A 22353-nucleotide genomic window follows, 5' to 3' on the forward strand; every position below is an offset into this window, starting at 1 on the left:
AGAGATGAACAGCATTGTTGTTTGAAAATTAGAGCGGGAGGAAGATGAAGTGTCCAAAGGGAAGACAATTGCAGGTCGTCTGCATAATTATATATTGTGGCAGGGGAGTGACGAAGGGAGACCATAAGTGGTTGCATGTATAGGTTAAAGAGAAGCGGGGAAAGAGCTGAACCCTGGGGGACACCACAGGTGAGGGGGAAGAAAGGAGCAGAGAAGGTAGAAAGGTGGACTGCCTGGGAGCGACCTTGCAAGAAGGAACGAGTTTATGGAGCAGCTGCTCCATAAACTTTCCAACTAACTCTCCTTCCCCTTCCAGTGTGCTTTTGTGATCCAAGCTGGGTCTTTGGAGGCGATCTTGTGCACTGACAGCAGTGCTGCCGTGGTATTTTTTATTTTTAAAGCGTTTCAATACCTTCGGGTCGAGTTTGCGCTATCACTCCATTGGCCTAGATGGCGCAGGGGTGAATGTTCAGGGTAAGAGTGCAGCAGTGCTCAGCGGGTTCTGATTGAGGCACTGGCAGTCATATTTTCCCTTTGTATTATTATTCTTACACTGTTAATGCATGTTCTCTTTTAGCCACATGAGTCAGGAAACACACGCCACATGACAGTTTATCTGACGCCTGAGCGGGTTCTTTAATAAACAGCTCTCTTAGGCACATGTATGCAAACTCTCTAGGCATAGTACAATGCCTGTTGCTTTTCACATGATGTAACAGTAGATGCTGTAGCACCCCGAATAATGTGCGCATGATTAAATACTTATAGATCATAAAGGCGAGACCTATTGGCTATGCCAATGCTTGTTTTGTTTGACTTGCAGTGCTGCATATCCCGTAGGCCTAAAACTAAAGGCAGCGAAAATGTGTTTAAATGCAAAGGATCTGGAATCGTCCAACACATCAAAAGAAAAAGGAGCTAGTGCTCATTAAGGGAGAAATAGCTTTAAATATAGGCTATGCTCATCTGGCATTGACAAATTTCTTTTTAGGTCGCGCCTCTCAATGCGCATGCGCATTGAGGGGAGCGAGACTATAGGGGCTTAAACCAGGGCTCGAAAAATGTACTCGCCCGCTCGCAAATGCGAGTCAGTTTCTTACAGGGCGAGACACTTTTCAGGCCTACTTGACCGGCCTGGCGAGTGAGCTTTGTCGCTGTGCTAAAGCGCAGTACCGGTAGAAGGCTCTAGAGGGCAGCTGGGTGAAATGTTCAGGAACTGCCGTGATAAAATGCGGGAAAAGCAAAGGTGTTAATTGGCTGATTGCAACGCGGGTTCGGTCTGCTGAGGCCTAGTTGCAATCAGCCAATCAGATGGTAGCTATTCATCTGTAAAGTAAAGTTTACATGCTTCTCATTGGCTGATTACAAAGAGCCACAACAGGATATACTGTCTGAAAAGCGTGTAAACTGCCTTTGACAGCCCCAAAGGCAGACCCTGAACGAGACTGGTGCCCTAGCGAAGCAGAATTTCTCCTGCACCTTGGGTGTTTAACCATGATCCTGGGAGCCCTGCGAGTGGAGCTCTGGCTGTGATGTAAGCCTGCACCTGCCGAGGACGGCTCGATCTCTCTGCGGGGGACCCTACGGTAAGTGAGCTTAAATGGGAACACCAGGGGTTCTTGCTCCGATTGTTGGGGAGAGTGGCTTTGAAGGGGATTGACGCACAGCCGGGGCTATTGTCATGCTTGTTATTGTTTGAGTCTTCTATCCTGGAAAAGCACAAATTTACCGGCAACGTAAATAAACCTAGTTGACTAGAAATTAGGCATTAGACATCATTATAATTAACGTGTGCGATCACATTAGCACTGCAAACTGCCTGTGATCAGAGGGTTGATATCAAATAGCGAGCGACACAGGCAGCCAGAGGGCACTCACTGCTTGTGCCTTGTCAAATGGTAGCTCGTGAGGTGCCAACAAGCTGCCTGCAGTGCCCATTAAGGCGCCAGATATCAGCGCAGGACATTTTGTGTTTTGAATTACCCAGCTCTATAAAGGGGGTGCAGTCGAGGGTGCACAGTCTGGATGCAGAGGGTAAACAGCGCCCCAAGATTCCCTTTGTTATTTTAAGTACAAAAATATTTAGCTGTATAATACGAACTATAGTAAGGAAGGAGTGAATGGGTGGGTTGGCAAAGATAAAAGTGGTATAAATATAAGGAGACTGGAGGAAAGTGGACAAGAACAAAAATATATGTCCACTCCAAATTGTACAACCAATCACGTTAAACAAAACACATATCGTTTTATTTCCCGGGGTGATTTGCAATTAACTGTATATGAAGCACGGCCGTTCACAAGGAGGACCTGGCTGGCGCCGACTTCTTTAAGTTGAAAGGCCAAGCCGTGGAGCCCACCAGGAAGGGAAACAGGTGTATGGGCAGGTTATAATCCCAATCTATGGTGTGAAATCGCACTGAAAAGCTTCACCGTCGCTTGACAGACAGGTCCCCACGTCAGCAACCTGGAAAGTAGAGTGATGGAAAATGACGATATCATGTCACGAGCAAGCAGGGCAGTATTGTTTATGTGGCCTACTTGTGCTTACACAGCATGCCTGGTCTGCTAGCTGGGACATAAAATACAAATGCAAGTAAATAAATTCCAGTCATACAGTTACTTCTGTCCCAAGCCATGGTGCGAGCTGCCCTTTCCTAGGCTCTGCTCTAGTATGTTTAAGGTACAGCAGTGTACCGAGTACTGGGAAGAGTGTTTATCTGGGGCCGTGCTCTAAAATGTTTAAGTTACATCGGTGTACCCGAGTACTGCTAAGAGTTTTTTGTTGTTGCAGATTTATATAGCGCTTACCCGACCTGAAGGTATTGCAGTGCTTTACATGAGCACCAGTTAGGTTACACAAGGACACACTAATTTTTGTTAGGCACAAGGAGATTAAGTGATTTTCCCAGAATCACTGGATGCTGAGCCACCGGAGCCGTACTCTAGTATGTTTAAGGTACAGCTGTGAACCTGAGTTCTGCTAAGAGTATTCATCCAGGGCCACACTCTAGTATATGCAAGGTTTAGTGGTGTACCTTATTACTGCTGAGAGTGTTTATCCAAGGCCGTGCTCATAACTGTCAAAACATTGCAGTGAGAATAGTAATGCGGCTAAAAATTTCGATCATGTCTTACTGGTCATAGATCAACTGCGCTGCATATGTTTTGAAGTATTCAATTCAATTCAAATAAGCTTTATTCGATATTTCAAAGAATATCATACAAGCATTCATAGCAAAATAAAAATATACAACAAAACATTTAGTCAATTCATTAAAATAGATAAAAATAGAAAAATTTGTAAGAAAAATGATACCATTTTAAGAAAAGAGATCAGGGGAACCAAACTTTTCATAAATAAAAAGTAGTATACAAAATTCTAATAAAAAAACAGCATTTTTATGTTGGCCCTTGTAGGGATTTTCTGAATTTGATCAGCAATTTTAAATATTATTCCATGATACATATGACTTCTCTGTCCTCTAGCATCTGTAAGCGCTCATAAGCGTCCTTACAGGACCTCAGACCCCATCTCTTTAATAGAGGTTTCAATAATGTTTTCCTGAGGATCGCGTAGTAAGTACAAAATAAGATGGTGTGGATATTTGATTGCACAGAAGTGTCATCACACGGACAAGGACTCAGATTCCGGGACCAATCATTTCCTGATGGAAAAGTTATAAGACGGAAAAAAGAGCCCAGTCTAAATCTGACAACCAGCACTCTGGCATAGCAGGAGAAGTCAGTGGACAGGTATGCTTGAAGCCCCTTGTGCTGTGTCACCCTTTGGTACGCCTGGAGTGTTGTATTTAGTTTTTGATGGTTCCATCTTTTAGTCTCCAAGTGGTCCAATAGTGTTTTTCTCAAATTTTTTCTTGAAATAAAGTCCAAGGTCAAAGGATCAGAAAAGTACTCTGGGTGACCAATGTCCACAAAAAAGTTTTTAATGTAAGCCAGCCATTTCGTGTGTCTTACCCCCTCCTGTTTGAGAATGTCTAGTATTACTTCTCGGTTCAGATTAGTTTCAGTGGTGGTCCAGATTTTATGCCACAACATAGGGGGCTCCACTTTAATTAAGTCTGAAATGAATGGTAAGTCTAACTCGATATGCATCATATATACAGAAGTTGATTTAGGTGCTGCCAATAAATACCTTAGGAAGTTATTTTCCTCTATTTGAATAGAGGCAATGTTTTTTTCAATGCCCCAAAGGCCGGCCCCATAAATTGCTGTCGAAACACATTTCGCTTTGTAGAGAACGATTAGCTGTTTAACAGGCCTCCCTCCTATTCTTCCAGCAAAGTCTCTGAGCCCACCAACAGCTCTAACAAGGGCAAGTTTCCTCGTTTTGACTGCCGACTGCCAAGAAACATGTCGGTGCACGGTAATGCCCAAGTACGTGAAGTTGTCCACTGTCTCTAGTCTTTGCTCTTCAATATAAATGGGACATGGTCTTTTATTTATCTTCTTACTACAAACCATTAAGTAAGTTTTCCCAATGTTGACTTTCAGGCCCTTGTCGTACATAAAGTCTCTGAATGCCGTAACTGCCCTTTGTAACCCCACTCTAGTTTGCGAAAGTATTGCCGCGTCATCGGCATAGAGCAAGATAGGGATTGCTTGCCGTCCCACTTTTGGATAATCACATTCGATGGTTTTTAAGTGTTCTCCTATTGCATTAATATAGAGGGAGAAGAGCATGGGGGCCAATATGCACCCCTGCCTGACCCCTCTGTTTATGGTAAATCTTGGCGAGCATTCTCCTTTTGGGCCATATCTTACTCTAGCTCCCGCGTTTCTATACAATTTCTTAATGAAGAGGAGTATTGATGGATCTACTCCTAAGTGTTCAAGTATATCCCACAGTTGTTCATGGTGCACACAGTCAAAAGCAGAGCTTAAGTCTATATAGGTAACATAAAGGTTTCCCTTTTTTGTGTCAACATATTTGGACATAATGAGATGTAGATTCAGGGTCTGTTTAACTGTGCCTCTTCCAGATCTGAAGCCGTACTGGAGTGTTGAAAGTATGTTCTTCTCTACTGTCCAAGCTTCGAGACGTTTCAGAATGATACGACCCGCGATCTTCATTAAGGAATCAAGCAGGGAGATAGGCCTATAGCAAGATGGAGAATGCCTATCTCCCTTTTTGAAGATGGGTATCACTACTGCCTCATCCCAAGATGGAAAGTGGCCCGAGGCATTCGCAGAGTTCAGGGCAGAGGTCAATATTGGGGCCCAAAAGGATATTTCTGCCTCGAAAACATCTGTTGGAATGGCATCGGGGCCTGGTGCCTTACCAGATGGACTCTCCTTTATCGCCATCTCCACTTCTTCCCACGTGAAGACCATGTTGGAATGAGCTTCATCGAGAGAGTCTATGCTTGATGGAGTCTTTGGCTCTGGTATAGTCGGTGTGGGTTTACTATACAGTTTTTGAAAATAAGCGGCCCACGTCTCTCCATCAATCGCAAGGTCCATATTCCTCTCCGGCATCTTTACCCATGGGAGCGGGGTATTTATAAATTTCCAAAAAGCCGAGAGATCGCGGTTTTCACATGTTGACAACAATTTCTGCCATGCTTCTTCCTTCAATGTTTTTTTCCTATTTTTAATAGCCAGACGGTAGGTGAGTCTGGCCTGTCGAATCTCCGTGATTGGTTTTGGAGTTATATGCAATAGGTTCTTTAAAGACTTTAAAGCTATGGAACAATCTTTATCAAACCATACTTTAGGAGTGATAGTCCCTGTCTTGAACTGTCGTGTGAGTAATTTTCTAAGACTGGTCTGTATTTTCAAGAAAGCTTCTCGGATGGAATGGGGCTGTTCATTTAAGGAGAGGCAAATATGTATCTCCTCCCACCTCATCACCAATAAATCCTTCAAAAGACTAGCAGGATTAATTTTATCCCATTTGATAGTATAACCATTGTGAGCCCCCAATTCAATTGGTTGCTCATAATTGGTTTTGGGATTATTGTACATAGAAGCTGGAGACGGCAACACTATAGATAATGCTAGGGGATAATGATCCCCATATAGGTGGTCTAAAGTGTTCCAGGAAGATATTAGTGGGGCATACATCTGTGAAAAAAGAATAAAATCAATAGTGGAGTCAATGTCTCTACCGTGAAAAGTTGGTTTGAAAGGTCTACGAGGGAGGGTTAAATTATTTGCGAAATCTAAATTAAAAGAGGCCAGAAAGTTATTTAGTAATTCCCCTGTCTTAGAATGTATAAAATGATTAAGAATATCATTATTATTATCAGTATCCATTTCTATGGAGGTGTCACACGTGCCCTTCGAAGCATTTGGGCATATGTAACAGTTAAAGTCACCCATGAAGACTGTCACACACGCGCCCCCTCGTGTTTCTTTAATTGTGACAACTGAGCGGTGTAACTCTTCTAAAACTTTTTCCAATGGCTCTGGGGGCATGTTATTGTAGAAATTAATTATCAACAATGTCATGGAAGAGCCAATGTCCATGACAATTATTTGATACGAGGCCCTTAGTACCTTATGTTTTGAAGTAAATTAATATTCAACCAATTTGAGGGTCGAGTGCCTTGACGTTAGGTCGAGCAGAAAATTCTAGTCACTAGACCTGCAGGTCAAGTACGATTTTTAAGATTTGTCGAGCCCTGCTTAAACAGAAGTTTAACTAAACTGGTGATTTGATGCTGTGCCCGTGCGCTTTTAGGTCAATGCGCAAGCGCATTGACCTAAAATGCGCGTGCACAGCATCAAATCGCAAGCCATCTGTTCCCCAGCTGCTCTTCCCGCTCAGCCCCACAAGCTTCCCCCAGCGTGCGCTCCTTCTCAGCCGCACTCCTCCCACACCTTTTGAAGTGAAGCTTAGCTTCACTTCAAAGGTCCCTGCTGCTTCACACTATTAACGGCCGCCAGGCCGTGTCTCTCCCTCATCGCCGCTCTCCCCGCTCCGCCCCCTGCTGCGGCCATGTCGCATTTCTCCTCCCCCCTCCCCACAGCAATGCCCTCCGTCTTGTTGTGATAAACTACCCAAACTCTAAAACCCATTCAAGTGAATTGCATTTAACTGGGCGAATACACCTTGGTAGTAGCGCAGGAAATAGATAGTTTTCACTAAAATAAGTGCCACCAGAGATCTTAGCTGCCCTCTCTCTTCTATTTCCCACAGTGTGCCTCTCCTCTCTTTCTACTTCTCATCCCCCATATATCCCCACTGTTGCCCTTTCAGTCTAATCATCTCGCTTCTGTTTCTCGTTACCTCCTTTCTCCATCTTTTAATTGGCACTGCCGCTCGCCCCTGCCTGGTCCTTGTCTACTCGTTTCCCCTTGCCTCGCCTTTTCTCTCGCTCTCTGATACCGCCTTGTGCCCACCATCTCTCTTCTGCTGCCCTCACCCCCGTTGTTTTCCCGCCCGCCCTTTCCCCACTGCAGTCTTCGGGATTCCTCTGCTCTGCCCCGCTTGTAGCTGCTGCCGCTCTACTGCCTCCGTTTGTCGTGCTGGCGTGAGGGAAGCCCACATAGGCTATCCCGAGCTCGCATGGAGGCAGGCACACACCCACGTGCAACAGTGAGTAAATGGGGCTTCGTTTAAATAAGTGGAGAGGAATGCAGGATGGGTAGCAGCGCGGTGTTCGGAGGACCGTGCAGGCTTGCAAGGGAACATCGAATGGTCCTGGTTGAGCAGTGATGGTTAGGTTCAGACTGCCCTGGCTGTAAGCAGGGAAGGACACCAGAACTATGCAATTCTGCTGTCGCTGTGTTTTCCGCACAGTTACAGATTTGCCCCAGTTTCCACTTAATCCATAATCTGCTGTATAATCTGCAGATTTGAACCCCCAAAAATAGTTTGTAGCTCAGTCGCTTCAAAACAAAACATGCCGCATCACGTAGAATTATTTACGCTTTCTTATCACACAATTTAGTCAACATTGCCTCATAATTTGGTCCTCCCTTGCCTCATAATTCCAGTAGCCCTGCCTATAGGGCAGTCTGGCAGTGCCCAATGGGGCTGGCTTGACCGGTCAAAGTGTATAGTGTGGGCATGTTTTTGGGCTGCTTGCCTGTTTTATGGTTTGGTGGACTGTTTACTGTTAATTTCTGTGCTGTCTGCAGCAAGCACAAATGCATGCAGTCTACCATACTTTGCAAAACATCTATACAGCTCACACACCCTCACCTCCCCTCACCCTCGCACCCTCTCATCATCACCACCCCTCACCCTCACACACCCTTACCCTCATCTCCTCACCCACCCTCAGTCACCCTCACACCCTCACCCTCACACCCCCTAAACCTCACCCCCACCCCCTCACACACCCTCGCACCCCCTCACACACCCTCACCCTCACACACCCTCACCCCCCCTCACTCCCCCTCACCCTCCCTCACCCTCACACCCCCACTCACCCTCACACCCCCTCACCCTCTCATCCCTCACCCTCACATCCCTCACCCCCCTCACCCTCACACCACTCAGTGCTACAACACATATTGTGTTACAATAGGTGTCACATTTGCGAAAGATAAAACTATTGGCGTGTAAATAACAAAGGTATTAATTTCGCTATTTTCAAAACAAGCACATAAATAAAAAATGTGTCCTTTACAATACCAATAGCTCAAACTTTCCTAATGCGAGACCTATTGCATTGCTGTGCTTCTCTCCCCTGCTGCACTCTCCTGCTCTCTAGAGATGTGGCCTAACGACCAGAGCTGCCATCTAAGTCACGTAAATACAACACATGTTACATTCCAAATGCTATAGGTGTCACATTCGCGAAAGTTATAACTATTGGCATTGTAAATGACAAAGCTATCAATTTAGCTATTTTAAAAAACAAAAAATAAATAAAATATTTTTCATTTACAAGACCAATAGCTCTAACTTTTGTAATGCGAGACCTTTTGCATTTCCAATGCTTGTTTTTTCTCTCTTCTGTTTTTGTAAATTCTAGACTGCAATTAAATCCAGCGCACAACTAATTGCATTTCTGTACAGAACCCCAGTTTAAAGGTCCCCTTGCCTCCACAAGGGACCTCAGAGTTTGATTTATGTTGAGGTATGAAACCCTTTTTGCAAGATGTGGCAATAAGTCTTTTAATATGTACACGTTGATTGGGTGATTTGGGAAAGCTTGGAATTTTCAGGGAGCCTGCTAGATGGTTACTCAATCTAACAGAATTTTACCCTGATTCATCTTTTAGATTGTAAGATCCGAAACCGTGAAGAGGGCATACATCTTCCTCTAAACCGAGAAGGTAAACCAAGAGGAGATGCTGTGATTGAGTTTGAGTCTGAGGAAGATGTACAGAAAGCAATGGAGAAGCACAGGAAGTACATGGGTCAGCGGTACATTGAAGGTTGGTATGTTCTTTCCAGACATGTTATATTTTATTATGTGAATTTACTGTTTGAAGCAATACTCCTTACAGCGATTTGATTCTCACCTCATTCATGGCTTTTATTTGCATGTAGTTTACTTTCCTCTTTGCCAAAGTGTTAGTCTTTTTGCCACCTTTTCCTCAAAGGAATGCCAGTCATAATTGAATAAACTATACAAGGAGCTCCTTGGTGTGCAATCCTTCAGGCTTCTCCCAGGAGGAAGGCCATTGTGTATCCCATTAAACATTTGTTTACCCTCAAGTTGACTGGGTGTTCTAGTTTTAAGACCAGCAAAATGAGGGTAATTGGTACATAAATTAAAATCTTGCACACGTCATATGCTCAAAAGACGACTTCTAAGAAACCACTTTGTATTGATCTTCTGAGTGCTAGCATGCTGCTAGCACAGTTTCTTGTTAGGAAATGAATGAAAACAAATTGTCGGGTTGTTAAATCGAATTATTGTTGTTAATGATTGTGGCTAAGTTGCCAATGCAGTCAGCGTTTGTCATTTGGTGACGTAGCTATTATTTTTGACTCTAAAGAGTAATAGTTCACAAAAATGTTCTTTAAATTTTAAATTGGTTATTATATGTTGGTGTGATTGATGCTGAATGGGGAAGACCGTTGTCACGATTGTGAAAAATAAATGTGGGCGAGGGATATGAGCACGTGTGAAATCGAAGATGGATTGAAGGGGCTAATACTGCAAAGTGTTAACTAATGAGTACTAAGTTTATAGCAACTAAAAGAATGCTGGTCTTGTACCACATGCATGATATCGCATGGCGTTTAGCCCAGGTTCTTTTCCAGCTTCTAGGCACTTAAATCTGTACCTGTGAAAGAAGAGTTCCCTCCACTTTTTCAAAATTGAAGCAGCAGTCTATAGACCGATCTTGGCTTCCGTTTCTAAAACCAGAATAAGGAGGTAAATTAAATATTGATAAAATATTTATAAAGTGTTTCTATAGTCAGTCAAAACCACTTTATTCGGCTAATAATAGCCATAAAAGTACACAACAAACAACAATTGTCATACCAGCATTACAAATAGATAACATTCATAATACATTTTGGGATAGATAAAATGCACCAATTTCATGACAATAAAAAGTACAAATAAAAAGGATAGCTAGTAATTCATATGTCGAACAGCAAATACATCAATAAAACATCATCCTCCGATGCTTTTTTACAGATATAAAAACATTTGATAAGCAAATTATAAGCCAGGTTTGTATCGGAGTATATGATCAGCCATAGTTTAAAATGTCTAGCACCCTTTCTTCCTATGCCTAACAGCCGCCACAAAAAAAATTGCAACATTAAAAATCTCCCAAGGATCATTTAGCATCTGAAAATATAACAAGGCAGGTCTGACTTGTATAAAGCCTTTCCCCTTTAGAATAGGAATTAAAAAATGTCTCCGCATGGAGCTAAAATTATCGCAAAACATCGTAAAATGCATGGTATCCTGTATCGAGAAATTGTCACATGTACAAGGGCCTAGATAGTTTACCCTACTCATCTCTGCTCATCTGCTAAAAGTTAATGAATGAGATTGAGAAGAAATCTAGTTAGGAGAAAATGATGGAAAGGCTTCGTAACCATTATCGTATACCGTTCTATCTGCAAGACAGTTTTTGACAAAAGGTAAGCTCTCACAGTGGGTTTCAACAGATTTAAAAATTGCATTTTAACCCATACCAAGTCCCTTTTCACTATCTTTTCTGGAGAGGCAAAAAGTTCAGGTCATCTCAGTTTGTCTAGAAATGACTTAACATATTGTAGCTATTGAATTTTACTTGCATGCTCCAAGGCGACACAGTCCTTGGGAATTTCTCTTTTCAATGCCAATTCTAGGTTAGCCCAGATCGTTATCCATCATGCCACAAGGCCCAGACCTATCGGGTCTGTAACGAAGCCAGTGCACAGTTCTTGGTGTATAACTGAGGTAGGGGTAGATTGGGGAACCGCCAGAAGGTATCTTAAAAATTTATTTTCGGTTGTCTGGTGCCCCGCTGCAGATTTATATACCCAAATTGCATACCTTGCTATAGCAAATCATTTGGATGTATAGATATTGAGCAAGGCTTCAAGGGGCTTCGCTCCAAGTTGGGATGCAAAACCTTGGATGGCTGCTATGGATCTCGACATCACATGTTTTTTAGCTTTTTTGCTGAGAAACCCACGAGCCCCTCATCGAATGAGACTCCCAGGTAAGAGAAAGAAGAAACCCTTGTCAATTCTACCCCTTCACAATAAAAGGATTTAAGCTTTTTTGTCTTCTGCCCCATTGTCATTATATGCAATTTAGTCTTGTCAACAATTAGATCAAAAAATTGCATAAAGGACCCAAAAGAATCCAGGAGCCTCTGCAACCCAGCAGGCCAGCAAGACCGCGTCATCAGCGTATAGGAGTGCAGGGATAACCCTGTCTCCTTCATGTGGGATATCTAAACTAGCAGTATTAAGAAAGCTGTCTAAATTATTTATATAGAGGGAGAAGAGCAAGGGAACTAGGATATAGCCCTGACGTACGCCTCTATCTATTTTAAAGTGCTTTGTGCATTTGCCATCTTGGCTAACTCTAACCCTGGCATAAAGATCCTTATGGAGTTCTGCTAAAAAATAAACTAGGCAGCGATCCATCCCCATGCCTATCAATGTTGCCCATAGCTTTGATCGATTTACTAGAACAAAAGCAGAGAATAGATCCATAAAGGCCAACTGTAATGTACCTGTTTTAGCAGCTGTATATTTCTCGGCCAATAGGTGCAGGTTTAAACACTGGTCTAAAGTGCTTCTTTCTTTTTTAAAACCATATTGAAAATCTGTTAAAATTCTGGTGTCATCTAGCCAATCCGAGAGTTTGCTTAAAATCACTCTGCCTAGAACTTTAACTACTGAATCAATCCAAGAAATGGGTCTGTAGCAGCCTGGATCACCTCTCTGACCCATTTTAAAAACTGGGATGATGCGAGAGAGAGACCAGGATGGCGGAAATCCATGCTTACTGGCCAAATTTAATAGTTTAGTTAGAATTTTAGCCCAAAGCGGCGGAGTCTGTTTGTACAAGTCGTCCGGGACACAATCCAGGCTGGGAGCCATGTTATAGTCATTTGAATAATTGCTTTCTCCACTTCACATTCCGTAAAAGCCAATGCTGTATTACACTGATCTTGATCAAAAATAACTGGAGAACCCCTCCCAGTCACACCCCCGTAAATAGAGTTAAAATAGGAATACCCCTGATCCTCCGTGATATTATATTGTAAAGGCGTGTTATTATGTCCTGTAAAAAATGGTTTATTAACTATGGCCCAAAATCTGGAGCTATGGCTAAGGACCTCAACAGACAGCAAGTCATTCCATGCATTTTCTTTAATTTCATTTCTTCTGCAGTTCATCACACATTTATAAGACTGCCCCAACTGGACTATATAAGAGCAATCTCTAGGCACCTGTTTCATGGCAACGATAAGCTTTTGGTGTGCAATTGAGCAGTTATTATCAAACCATTTTTCACCCAATTCAGTGCGTCTTCTACTAGGCAATGTTAGGCCACAAGCCACCTGAGCACAGAGGTCTTCAAATGCCAGTAGAACCTCGGCCCCCTCATTTATAGGGTTAAGACAAATGTCGAAACTCTTCAGCATTACGCATTAAGTCCTGAAGGAAAAGCTCTGGCATTACTTTATTCGATTTTAGCCTATGTCACTGATCAGAGGTTTTACGCATGTATGAGTGGAGGGTTGTCCTTGTTTACCTTTTACTCCATTTGCCCCACCTAACTCAAGAGTGACGGGATTGTGATCACTGTAAAAAGACCATTGAGCACTGTAATAAACCACTCGAGAAAGCAATACGGGGTGATCAATACATAGTCAATTATAGAATCCTGCCCTCTTGCCTTGAAGGTAGGAATCCTCTCCTCCGTGATATATGTATTTGGCTGGCAAAGATCAATTACTGCCAGAAGATCCTCAAAACCTTCTCTTTGCAGAGTGTACTCAAAGTGGCAATTAAGGGAATCCTCTGGTCATAAATGGTCTACAACATGGCAATCCTTCATAGATAAATGAATAATAAAATCTCCCAAAATGATAATAGAATAAAAAGTGGTTTGTTTAAGTTTGTAGTTCTCTAGAAAACATTTTAAAGTACATAAATGTCCATTTGGAACTTTATACGCTAATGAATTAATAAAAATTACAATGAACATTTCCATTGAGTTGGCAGTAGTAATTTCTACAGCTAAACAATTACTGGAACCTGTGCCCACAATACAATGAGTTCCTATCAAATTTAATGATATTAAAATTAAAAGGGCCCCCCTTTGCTCAGCCCTAGACCGAGGGCCGTGCTGGCTCATTGGTGGACTTATACCCGTTCCACCCAAAAATGACCCTATCCGATGTCTCTCGTAAACCCACAAAATCGTGAACTTTTACCCCTTCCAGGCTCATGACGAGCTGGGCTCGTCATGGTGTAGCCTCTTCGCACGCTGATGACGAGCCCAGCTCGTCATGTAACATGGGTTTTTTTAAATCTCAGCATAGGTGCAGAATTCCACTAGAGCAGATGTGGTTAAGAAAGTCAAGCCACCTAGGTTCAGCACTTTTCATTCTAAGCCCTGCTATGTTCCAACTTAGAATCTTACAATTCAAGTTGGCTTCCGCACCCGACTCAGGGGCCCCTGCTCCCACCTCCCTTCCAGGTAATGTGAGGGACTTCAGTCAATCAGTTTCATCTACTTGGCTTAATGGAAGAAATCTATTTGAACACACTAAACCACTCTCCATTGCCTCCTCCCCAGGGGGTTTAAATAACGTTATGGGGGGAGTCGGGCAACTATATTGGGTCAGATTACGACACTGGTCATCTCTAAGGCTTAACCCTGGTGGTGAACCTGCCATCCTTTATGTTAATGCAGAATCCCCCCGCAGACTCCTACGAGGTAACTGAGCTGCGTGAGCCCAAGCCCCCTTTTTAGCGCCTTCTGGCGCGAAAACACACATTGGTGCCTCCCGGCTCTTGGAACTATGGGGGATGAAGTCCCCTGATGCGATAGCAAGCTGGTGGCAAGGATCAACAAACACGGGAGTGTTTCCATTATATTTAATCGCATACTCTATTTTCCATACAGACTTAGCAGACTTACCTAGATAGACAATGGGAATCTGTGCAGGTGCACCTTTAAATGCTCTTATAAATTACAAAGGTCTCAAGTTGAAACTTTTGCCGGACTGCTGCCCACTAATAAGTCTTTGGCTTTTGTTGTGAAGAAGTTACTTAACTTGGTAACTATTTATCTGGTAGAGACTGTTATCTAGCCGCAGATTCCTTATCTTAGAATATGCCTAGGCATCAGACTGGAACTGGAAGATTTTTGTGCTGTACCCCTGTGTGCAGGTAGGTGTCGTCATTTAGCTCCGCATCAGCATAGTCCACGCTGGAAGTGACGTGTCAGTTGCCTTTATAGACGCCACATCGGTGAGCTGACTTCTGTTACTGTTGTAGCTTTCTGGGCCCAGAAAAGCAGAGCCACGTTGAGCGCTGGCCACTGGCGTGACAAACTAAGTCCCCAAGAAGCATGTTCCCTACTCCGTAATTGGTTCACAGAGAGAATGGGATTGTCAGGAAAGAACCTTTGGCTAGGTAAAGTCTCTATCAGATAAAGCGTTGGTGAAGGTAAGTAACTTGTTCATCTGATAGAGACTTCTAGCAGCAGATTCCTTACCTTAGAATAGACACCCAAGCAATGCGTCCCTGGTGTGGAACTGCAAATCCAATTCAATCAAAGTCCTGTAGCACAAAATGGTGTAGTGACCATAACAATGGACCTGACTGTCCAGGCAGTAGTGTTTGGTGAGCGTGTGCATCAAGGCCCACGTTGCTACCTGACAGATGCCCAGGACTGGAATGTTGGCTTTGGCTCTGGTGGAGTGAGCTTGCAAGCCCCTTGGCCAATGCGTAGCAGATAATAATGCTGAGGACAATTGAAATGAAATAATGAAATGAAATATCGTACTTGTATAGCACACTGATACCCCACCTGTGGTGTCCAGGCGCTGTACTCATACCACTGTGGGACCCTTCCTGGCTTTTCCCTGTGAGATGTCCACTCATGGGCACCCCCAAGGTGAAGCCAGGCATCCGACAACCGACAACCCCCTCCCCCCTTATAGTGGGCATGCTTGCTCTGTCCCACTTGGATATGATGAATGGCGTACGGGGGAAACATATGTTGCAGGCCTTTAAAGGAACCTAGCCACAACAGGTGAGAGGTTAGTCTGGCAACCGTGAGAATGCTGGGATGGCGAGTGCCACCGTGGGTAACTGAAGGTCCAAGACCCCAAGCGCCCTATGTACCGCCACTGCAAAAGAGGCTCCCTTCTCTGTAGACTCGGTGGCGGCGGTGGCACTGGAGTGGGTGCCAAGGAAGGTCTCAGTCTCGCCGGTGGCTCTACGCCGGATCCAGCAGGGGATGCATGGGGCCTGAATGGTGAGGAGGATGAACCTGCTAGCTGTGGGTCAACTAGGGTCCCCTCCCGCTCCAGTGGGCCCGATTGTGCTCCAGAAATGTTGGGCTGCCCAAATATGAGGTGCAAGGCCTCCTAAAGCGCCTTCAGCTGGGCGGTTGCTCAGCCCCGGGAAAATCGGTGAAGTGCGAAGCTGACCTGTGTTTAGTTTCTGCCAACTCTTAGGGCCTAAAGTGTTGACGCTCCTGTGTCTCATCAGAAGACTTTGACGGATGAGGCGAAGTCGAAGACCTCTTCGACTTCTTTGACTTCTTGTGTTTGTGGAACTTATCTGACTTCTCCAACAACCTGAAATGCGATGACCACTTTCGGGAGGGGCTCTATGAAGAGTCCCAGAACCTTCTGCACAAACTGAACCCTCATACCAGGTGAACATTCTCAAAACAGTTAGACAAAACGTCTTAAATGCCAGTCAAAAAGTGACAGCGGGGTAGCTCAGACAGGATCAACGCTATCTGGTGTAGAAAGGAAATAAGTGAAATCCGCGTGCAGAGGATGTTCCTATATAGGTACTGCGCATGTCACTGATGGCATGGACCACGGCGATGCGGAACCAAACAATGTCACTTAACAGCATGCAGGGGTACTGCTCGAAACTCTTCCGGATCCAGTCTGAGGCCTAAGGATATTCTAATGTAAGGAATATGTGGTTAGAAGTCTCTATAAGATGCATTTGATATGAGTGTCAGTTGTTTGGATGTACTTGATGTCAGCTGCAGGGTTTGGCATCTGTCACAAAGCTCATTGTGGGTTGTGAAATTCCACTAAAATCCTTTGCCTTGGGGTCCGATCCCTCAAAGAGCTAGTAATGTGCTGCCACTGGTGATTACTCAAAGGAACAAAGAGGCATTCCAAAGGAGGCAGCATCAATCATAGAAAGACCATCTCATTGACGTGACAACTAGCATCTGCAACATTACAAGCCACAGTTAGTGGGCATAGTAGCTCATGCACATTGACACCAATTACCATAATGCCGGTGGATTAGAGAACTTGGTGCAGGGCCTAAAATTAACCAGAGTGGGTTTTAAATGTGCTCCGAGTAAAATCTTATGTTTTCAGTTTCAAATCTTTTTGTTGCTTTTCAAACATGCAGCGACCAAGAAGAGAAAAAAAACAGACCGTACAAGTAAAATCTAAGCTCCCCCAAAATATGGTATAGCTTAGATACAACAAGAGTAAAGACACCTGCTCCCTATGTAATGTTACGTTAATGAATAGTGTCCTGTTTGCTTATCGTTCTACTATCTGGAGTGCCCTGAGCGCATTAGAACATGTCAGCATCCTAGTATTCAGTGAAGAACTGTAGGACCGGTCTCCAGGTCTTTGCAAAACTTGTCATGAAGTGCAGCCATCATCTTATCCATTCCTGCCAAAGTCTGTTATAACCATCTCATATGGCAGAAGCCGGTGTCTTAACCAACAACACTACTATATGCTGCTTTGCTGTCAGTAATAGAGTATCCCACCTAGTATAATGCTACTCGGAAACTAGGTGATTGTAGCTTTGGTTATTTCCTCCGTATTTTTCAGCACATTCACCCAGAATGTTGACAAACACAGACACTCCGATATTGTGTAGGTCATTTGGCCCACCTGATTGCATCCTTTCCAACTGTGGGGGTCTCTGTTTTTGTCATTCATAAGATGAAGTCTGTGAGGGGGTCAAGAGCCATCGCAAGAGTATTTTACCAGCTTCTACTCTAACCAGCATGTTTTGCATGAGGTCCTAAATGTACTTTCCCACTGCTCAGGTATGATTTCCACCCTCCTCTATTTCTTCCTTCCCTCCTCTATTTCTTCCTTCCCTCCTGGGCCGCAAGCCTAGAGCTTGAGAGGCTCTTGATCAAAAGTTTATAGATCCGTGAAATCAGATGCGTATCTTCTAAAAACTTTTGTTAGTAGTTTTTCAGTCAGTAAACAGGCGCATAGTAGCCTTCCTGACCTAACCCAATGTCTAACCTGTGCATTTCGGAACTGCTCGTTTCCCCCCAGTGCATATACAGATCCTGCTGTGAAAAAAAAACGTGAAAGCATTCTCCCACTTCTTGGCGCTAGGCGTGTGTGGTAACTATCTAATCTAATCCTTAAAACATACTATATAGGTTTTCGTAAAGGGCTGGGTAAGAGGGAATTTGATGCCAACACTTGCAAAAGTAAATGCAGCCTTTTGTCTGCACATCCATTTAATGATCTATTTAGATTTGCTAACATTTATAACTTTAACTCGCGACAGCTTTTATGTAAATTCAAAAATTACAATCTGATGACTTGTCTGCATGTGTTAGAGTCTAATATTAAGTGTAACATGCGTGGCAATCAAGTATTGTACAGTGCTTACTGGCTATAGAAGGGATAAATTGCAAAGGGGCACAGGCTTCTTTTACCTCTGGCTTTTCTTCGCCCTTAGAATTGCCCTTGCTACCCCTGTTCTCGGGGACCATAAATGAAGGTTTAGAAATATAAAGTTAACATGGCTTTACCATACTTTACATGGGATTTTGTTTTCTGTCCTCCCCAATTTTCCTTTTAGGACTAAATCCCACCTGATATTGATGAACAAGCTCCTCCAACAGGGGTTGCAGCCAGTAAGCTGTTACTTTGGTGTACATTTTATAATGTGGCAACAGAGAGATCAGCTTGTACGAGCAACACTGTTTTGGGTTTTCACTTTACGGATATCCTTGCCTTGGCCATTGAAGGCTTACTGTCCTTCGATTAGCTATATCTTAAAAATTCCAACCAGGGTAGCAGAACCAGAAGGTTCTGTAAAAAGCCGAGATAAATCCATCAAGGGATTTAGATGTTTTGAGGGTTTTAACGGCCTAAATAAATTTCCTCCGGCAAAATGGGTGGTTCTAACTTATAACTTTGGTCATCGGTCACCTTGCTAAGATTGGATTTCTGCAAGAATAGGTCCACTGTAATGTCTACCGAGTCGTCACAATAGAGCTCTTGATAGAATTGAGCAAAAGCCCCATTTTGAAAACTAATAACTACTATATTGGACCAATTCCCCTTGCTATCTAGTGGCCAACAGCTTGCACACCTTTTTTGCTTTCTTCATAGTAAATATGTTGGATTTGTGCTAAGGAATATTCAGCTTTGTTTAACTTGAGGAGTCGATAAAAACACACTTTAAGAAAGGGGGTCTAGGGGATAATATTTAATGACTCTATAGTCTCTGCACCCCTAATCAGATACCCAAAATACAGAATAAGAGATTATAGGCCAATTCACCAAATCTGTCATATGAGCTTAAAGAGGATGAAAACATCAGCCCACCACTTTAGCGGAGCATCGTCATCTGGGAATTAGTGGAATGAAATCTGTGTGCCCAGACCAAAAGTGGAATGGCTGTATAACACTAGATTTCTGTCCTTAGTTGGTTTAGCCAAGGTACTTTCAAACCAATGGTACTGATGGTGTGCAGTGCAAAAGTGAGTGTGATAATTAAAAATGACTATAAGGACAAAAAAAATGTTTATTAAAAATCGTCCAAATGTCAAGAATAAAAACAACCAGACAGTGTGAAAAAATCACTATCCTTTAGCAATAGGTGGAAGGTCAACATGTTTCAGCCGTAAGGGTAGCAGTGACCGGCTTTCCTCAGGACCTACAAGTGATGAAATGCTACTGCAATAATATAGACTTTGTTTGACACAATTGTAAACATAATTAATCTTAAGAAAAACTATACATCAATGGTTGTGAACCACCCTACCAGAACCTGGTGTATGCCGTGGTATCCGGTAGGTCCGTATGTAATCTTCTTTCCTAAGATAGTGTATAAACGTGAATACGTGATATTAATAGATGAAAACAAATCCTCTTGAGCAAAATATACAGCTTAATAATTGTTTCTAAGGTAGAAAAATAGGCCCAAAGAGTAGCCAGTATGGCCAGGTCTGCACGACCTGATTATATTTTCAAAATCATTTAGATACTCACCCAGCAGTGTCAAGCTAGGGTTTTTATGCAATGAACCCTATGTGTAGATTCATATGTCTACTTTATGCAACATAAAGGGGTCAAATAGGCTTTGTGCAAGACCATCACCTGTATAAATCTGAACTTAACGTTCTGTGAAACCTGCCTTGGGTGTTCTAGGATCATCTGCCACTCTTTATCTGTGAGCATTGTGCCTGTGTCTTGAACCCAGGTGTCCCTAAGTGTCGTGAGCGAGATTGATGTGTGTGTTCTGACCCCTGTGTACAGCGGACTAGGTGTCCCCCTGCTCCCATGTAGTATAATAAAGCAACCAGTTCAGTCTGCTCAGGTTGGAGTTGTTGTGGCGCCCAAGTGGTTCTAATGTAATGCGTGACTGCGGCGTGTAACAGCTAAAGTCTGGGGGGGGGGTGAGCACCCGTAGCCTGTAGGAAGGTGTCATGATCCAATAGGTTACTGTCTCCAAAGAAGGGGCCCACTCCTGTTATCCCGGCCGTCATCCAGGAGCGCAACACCCTTTCCGTAAGCCTACCCTGTGGTGTTGGGATACCCAGTAGGGGGATGTTTGCTGCGTACGGTACAGCCGGTGAAGTGTATGCTAGGGCTCTCCTCCAGCACAGCAGAGCAGTGCGCAGAAACAGGTGACAGTCTGTAGGAATTCGACTCCTCGGGAGCAGCAGGGCGTGTAGCTCTCCCCGTCCGAATCTCTCCGGCGTGAAGTCAATTTCGTGGAGATTCCTACCTGCCGTCCAGTACGATAGCCATTGGAGTTGTCTAGCATAATAATAATAATAGCCCCGGAATTCTGGGGCTCCTAGGCCCCCTGATCTGATCCCTAGTTGCAGCTTACGCGGGCTAATCCGTCTCCTACCGACACCCAAATGAGGCTGATTAAGCGGGCATTGAGTGCATTAAACACTTATTGAGGTAAAATTACAGGGAGATTGACAAAAAATACAGCATGCGGGGAGCATGACCATCTTGGAAACTGTGACCCTGCCTGTAGGAAGGTGGATACCTGACTATGGTTACCCCAGATTTTTTGCCTTGTGTTTAGCTGGTTTTCAACTTAGTTGGCCTGGTTCCCTGCTAATCAGGGCCCCAGGCTATCTGCTCTCTCTTTAAAATGGATTCCATGTACCCTAGGTGCATAACTAAATTGGCTTGGGTCCCCTTATCAGCCCCTGTACAGTGCACTATAGGTGCCCAGGGCATAGGTGCATCCAAGGCCTACCAGGGGCTGCAGCATATCTTTTGCCACCCCTGGCTGGCTATCCAAATTGACACAACTGGCTGATCACTCAGCTGGGGCAAGGTGGTGTAATCACCCCTTGCTTAGATATAGTATACCTATATCTAAACCTATATCTGGACACATATACACCTATAAGTCACTCCTATGGAAGGCCTTAACAATCCTGGAGGCAGAGTGCTTGGTTTTATGTGAGATGGTGCTCTAGCATGAGCTGAGCCTGTCTGCAGCTGTCGGGACCAACTCCCTTAGCTGCTCCGGGATATTGCCATACCATATACTCTTAAGTGCATTATAATCCATCGCGGTTATGTGCTAACTTTGGTTTGGCTTTATCAAAACATGTCGTGTAAGGTGTCATACGCTTTGGAATACTACCCCCTCGACAGTCCTGGCAACGGGGGTAGCATTCCACCCTTCTAGAGGGAGAAGACATGTTACTTTGCTAAAATGCGGTTAATTCTAACCAGAGCCTCAGCATCACAAAATGGATGCTGCTGCCACAGACACAAGTCTGACCTCCTACTGCTGACCAAAACTTGGCAGGGGAGGCCTGGACAAAGGGTTTCTTGTCGCAGGGAGGTGCTAAACCTCCCCAGACAGGAGATAGTGTATTGGGACAGGGTGGGTTGAATGAAACTAGACACTGCCTGGGGAGCACAAGGCTTCCCCTTGCATAATCCGGTCAAACCGGTTCTGGGGCACACCAGCCCCAGTCCCAGCGTGACCCTGGACAAAGGGAAAGGGGTGTAACCACCCCCTTCCTGGGTCCCACCCATAGGAGGGACCTAGCAGGTAATCCAGCCCCCCAGTTTGGAATAAAGGTGGGAGCAGTGCCAACGCACATCAGATTATCCTGACTGAAACTTATGAAACGAAACTCTGGACCCTTCGACATTCTACTCGACGTAGAAGACTGAAGAATCTCCCTTGTGGTCCAGGAGTGACCACCCTGTGCAAACAGGCACCATGCAGCGCCTCACCGTTTGCTTTGTTGCAGTTCCCGCTGGAACTCGAGCGACAGAGATCGACAAGACCCAGCGTTCCTGCCTTCTTACAGCCCGATCCACAGTCCCAGCGAATCTGAGACCCATGGAGGCGACCTGAAGCGTGGGGCCGGCCATCTTGGAAAAACCACGAAGTGCTGACTGTGCAGCTCCCGAGGCTCCCTCGACGCTGTGCATTGGGGTTTGAGAAGCCCCAGCCCTGAGCAGCTTTTGCACCAAAGCTCA

At 44.2% G+C, this 22353-nt stretch overlaps 1 protein-coding gene across 1 annotated transcript in view; it reads left to right on the forward strand.

The window, feature by feature from the left end:
* Positions 1 to 22353, forward strand: part of GRSF1 (G-rich RNA sequence binding factor 1) — a 484726-nt gene that overhangs the window by 93964 nt on the left and 368409 nt on the right. The window contains exon 3 of the mRNA XM_086961766.1: positions 9199 to 9354. Within this exon, the coding sequence (XP_086817892.1) occupies positions 9199 to 9354 (156 nt within the window). The remainder of the gene's footprint in view (positions 1 to 9198; positions 9355 to 22353) is intronic.

The sequence above is a fragment of the Lissotriton vulgaris genome, chromosome 3_1, assembly GCF_964263255.1.
Source record: "Lissotriton vulgaris chromosome 3_1, aLisVul1.2, whole genome shotgun sequence".
NCBI classification, from domain to species: Eukaryota; Metazoa; Chordata; class Amphibia; order Caudata; family Salamandridae; genus Lissotriton; species Lissotriton vulgaris.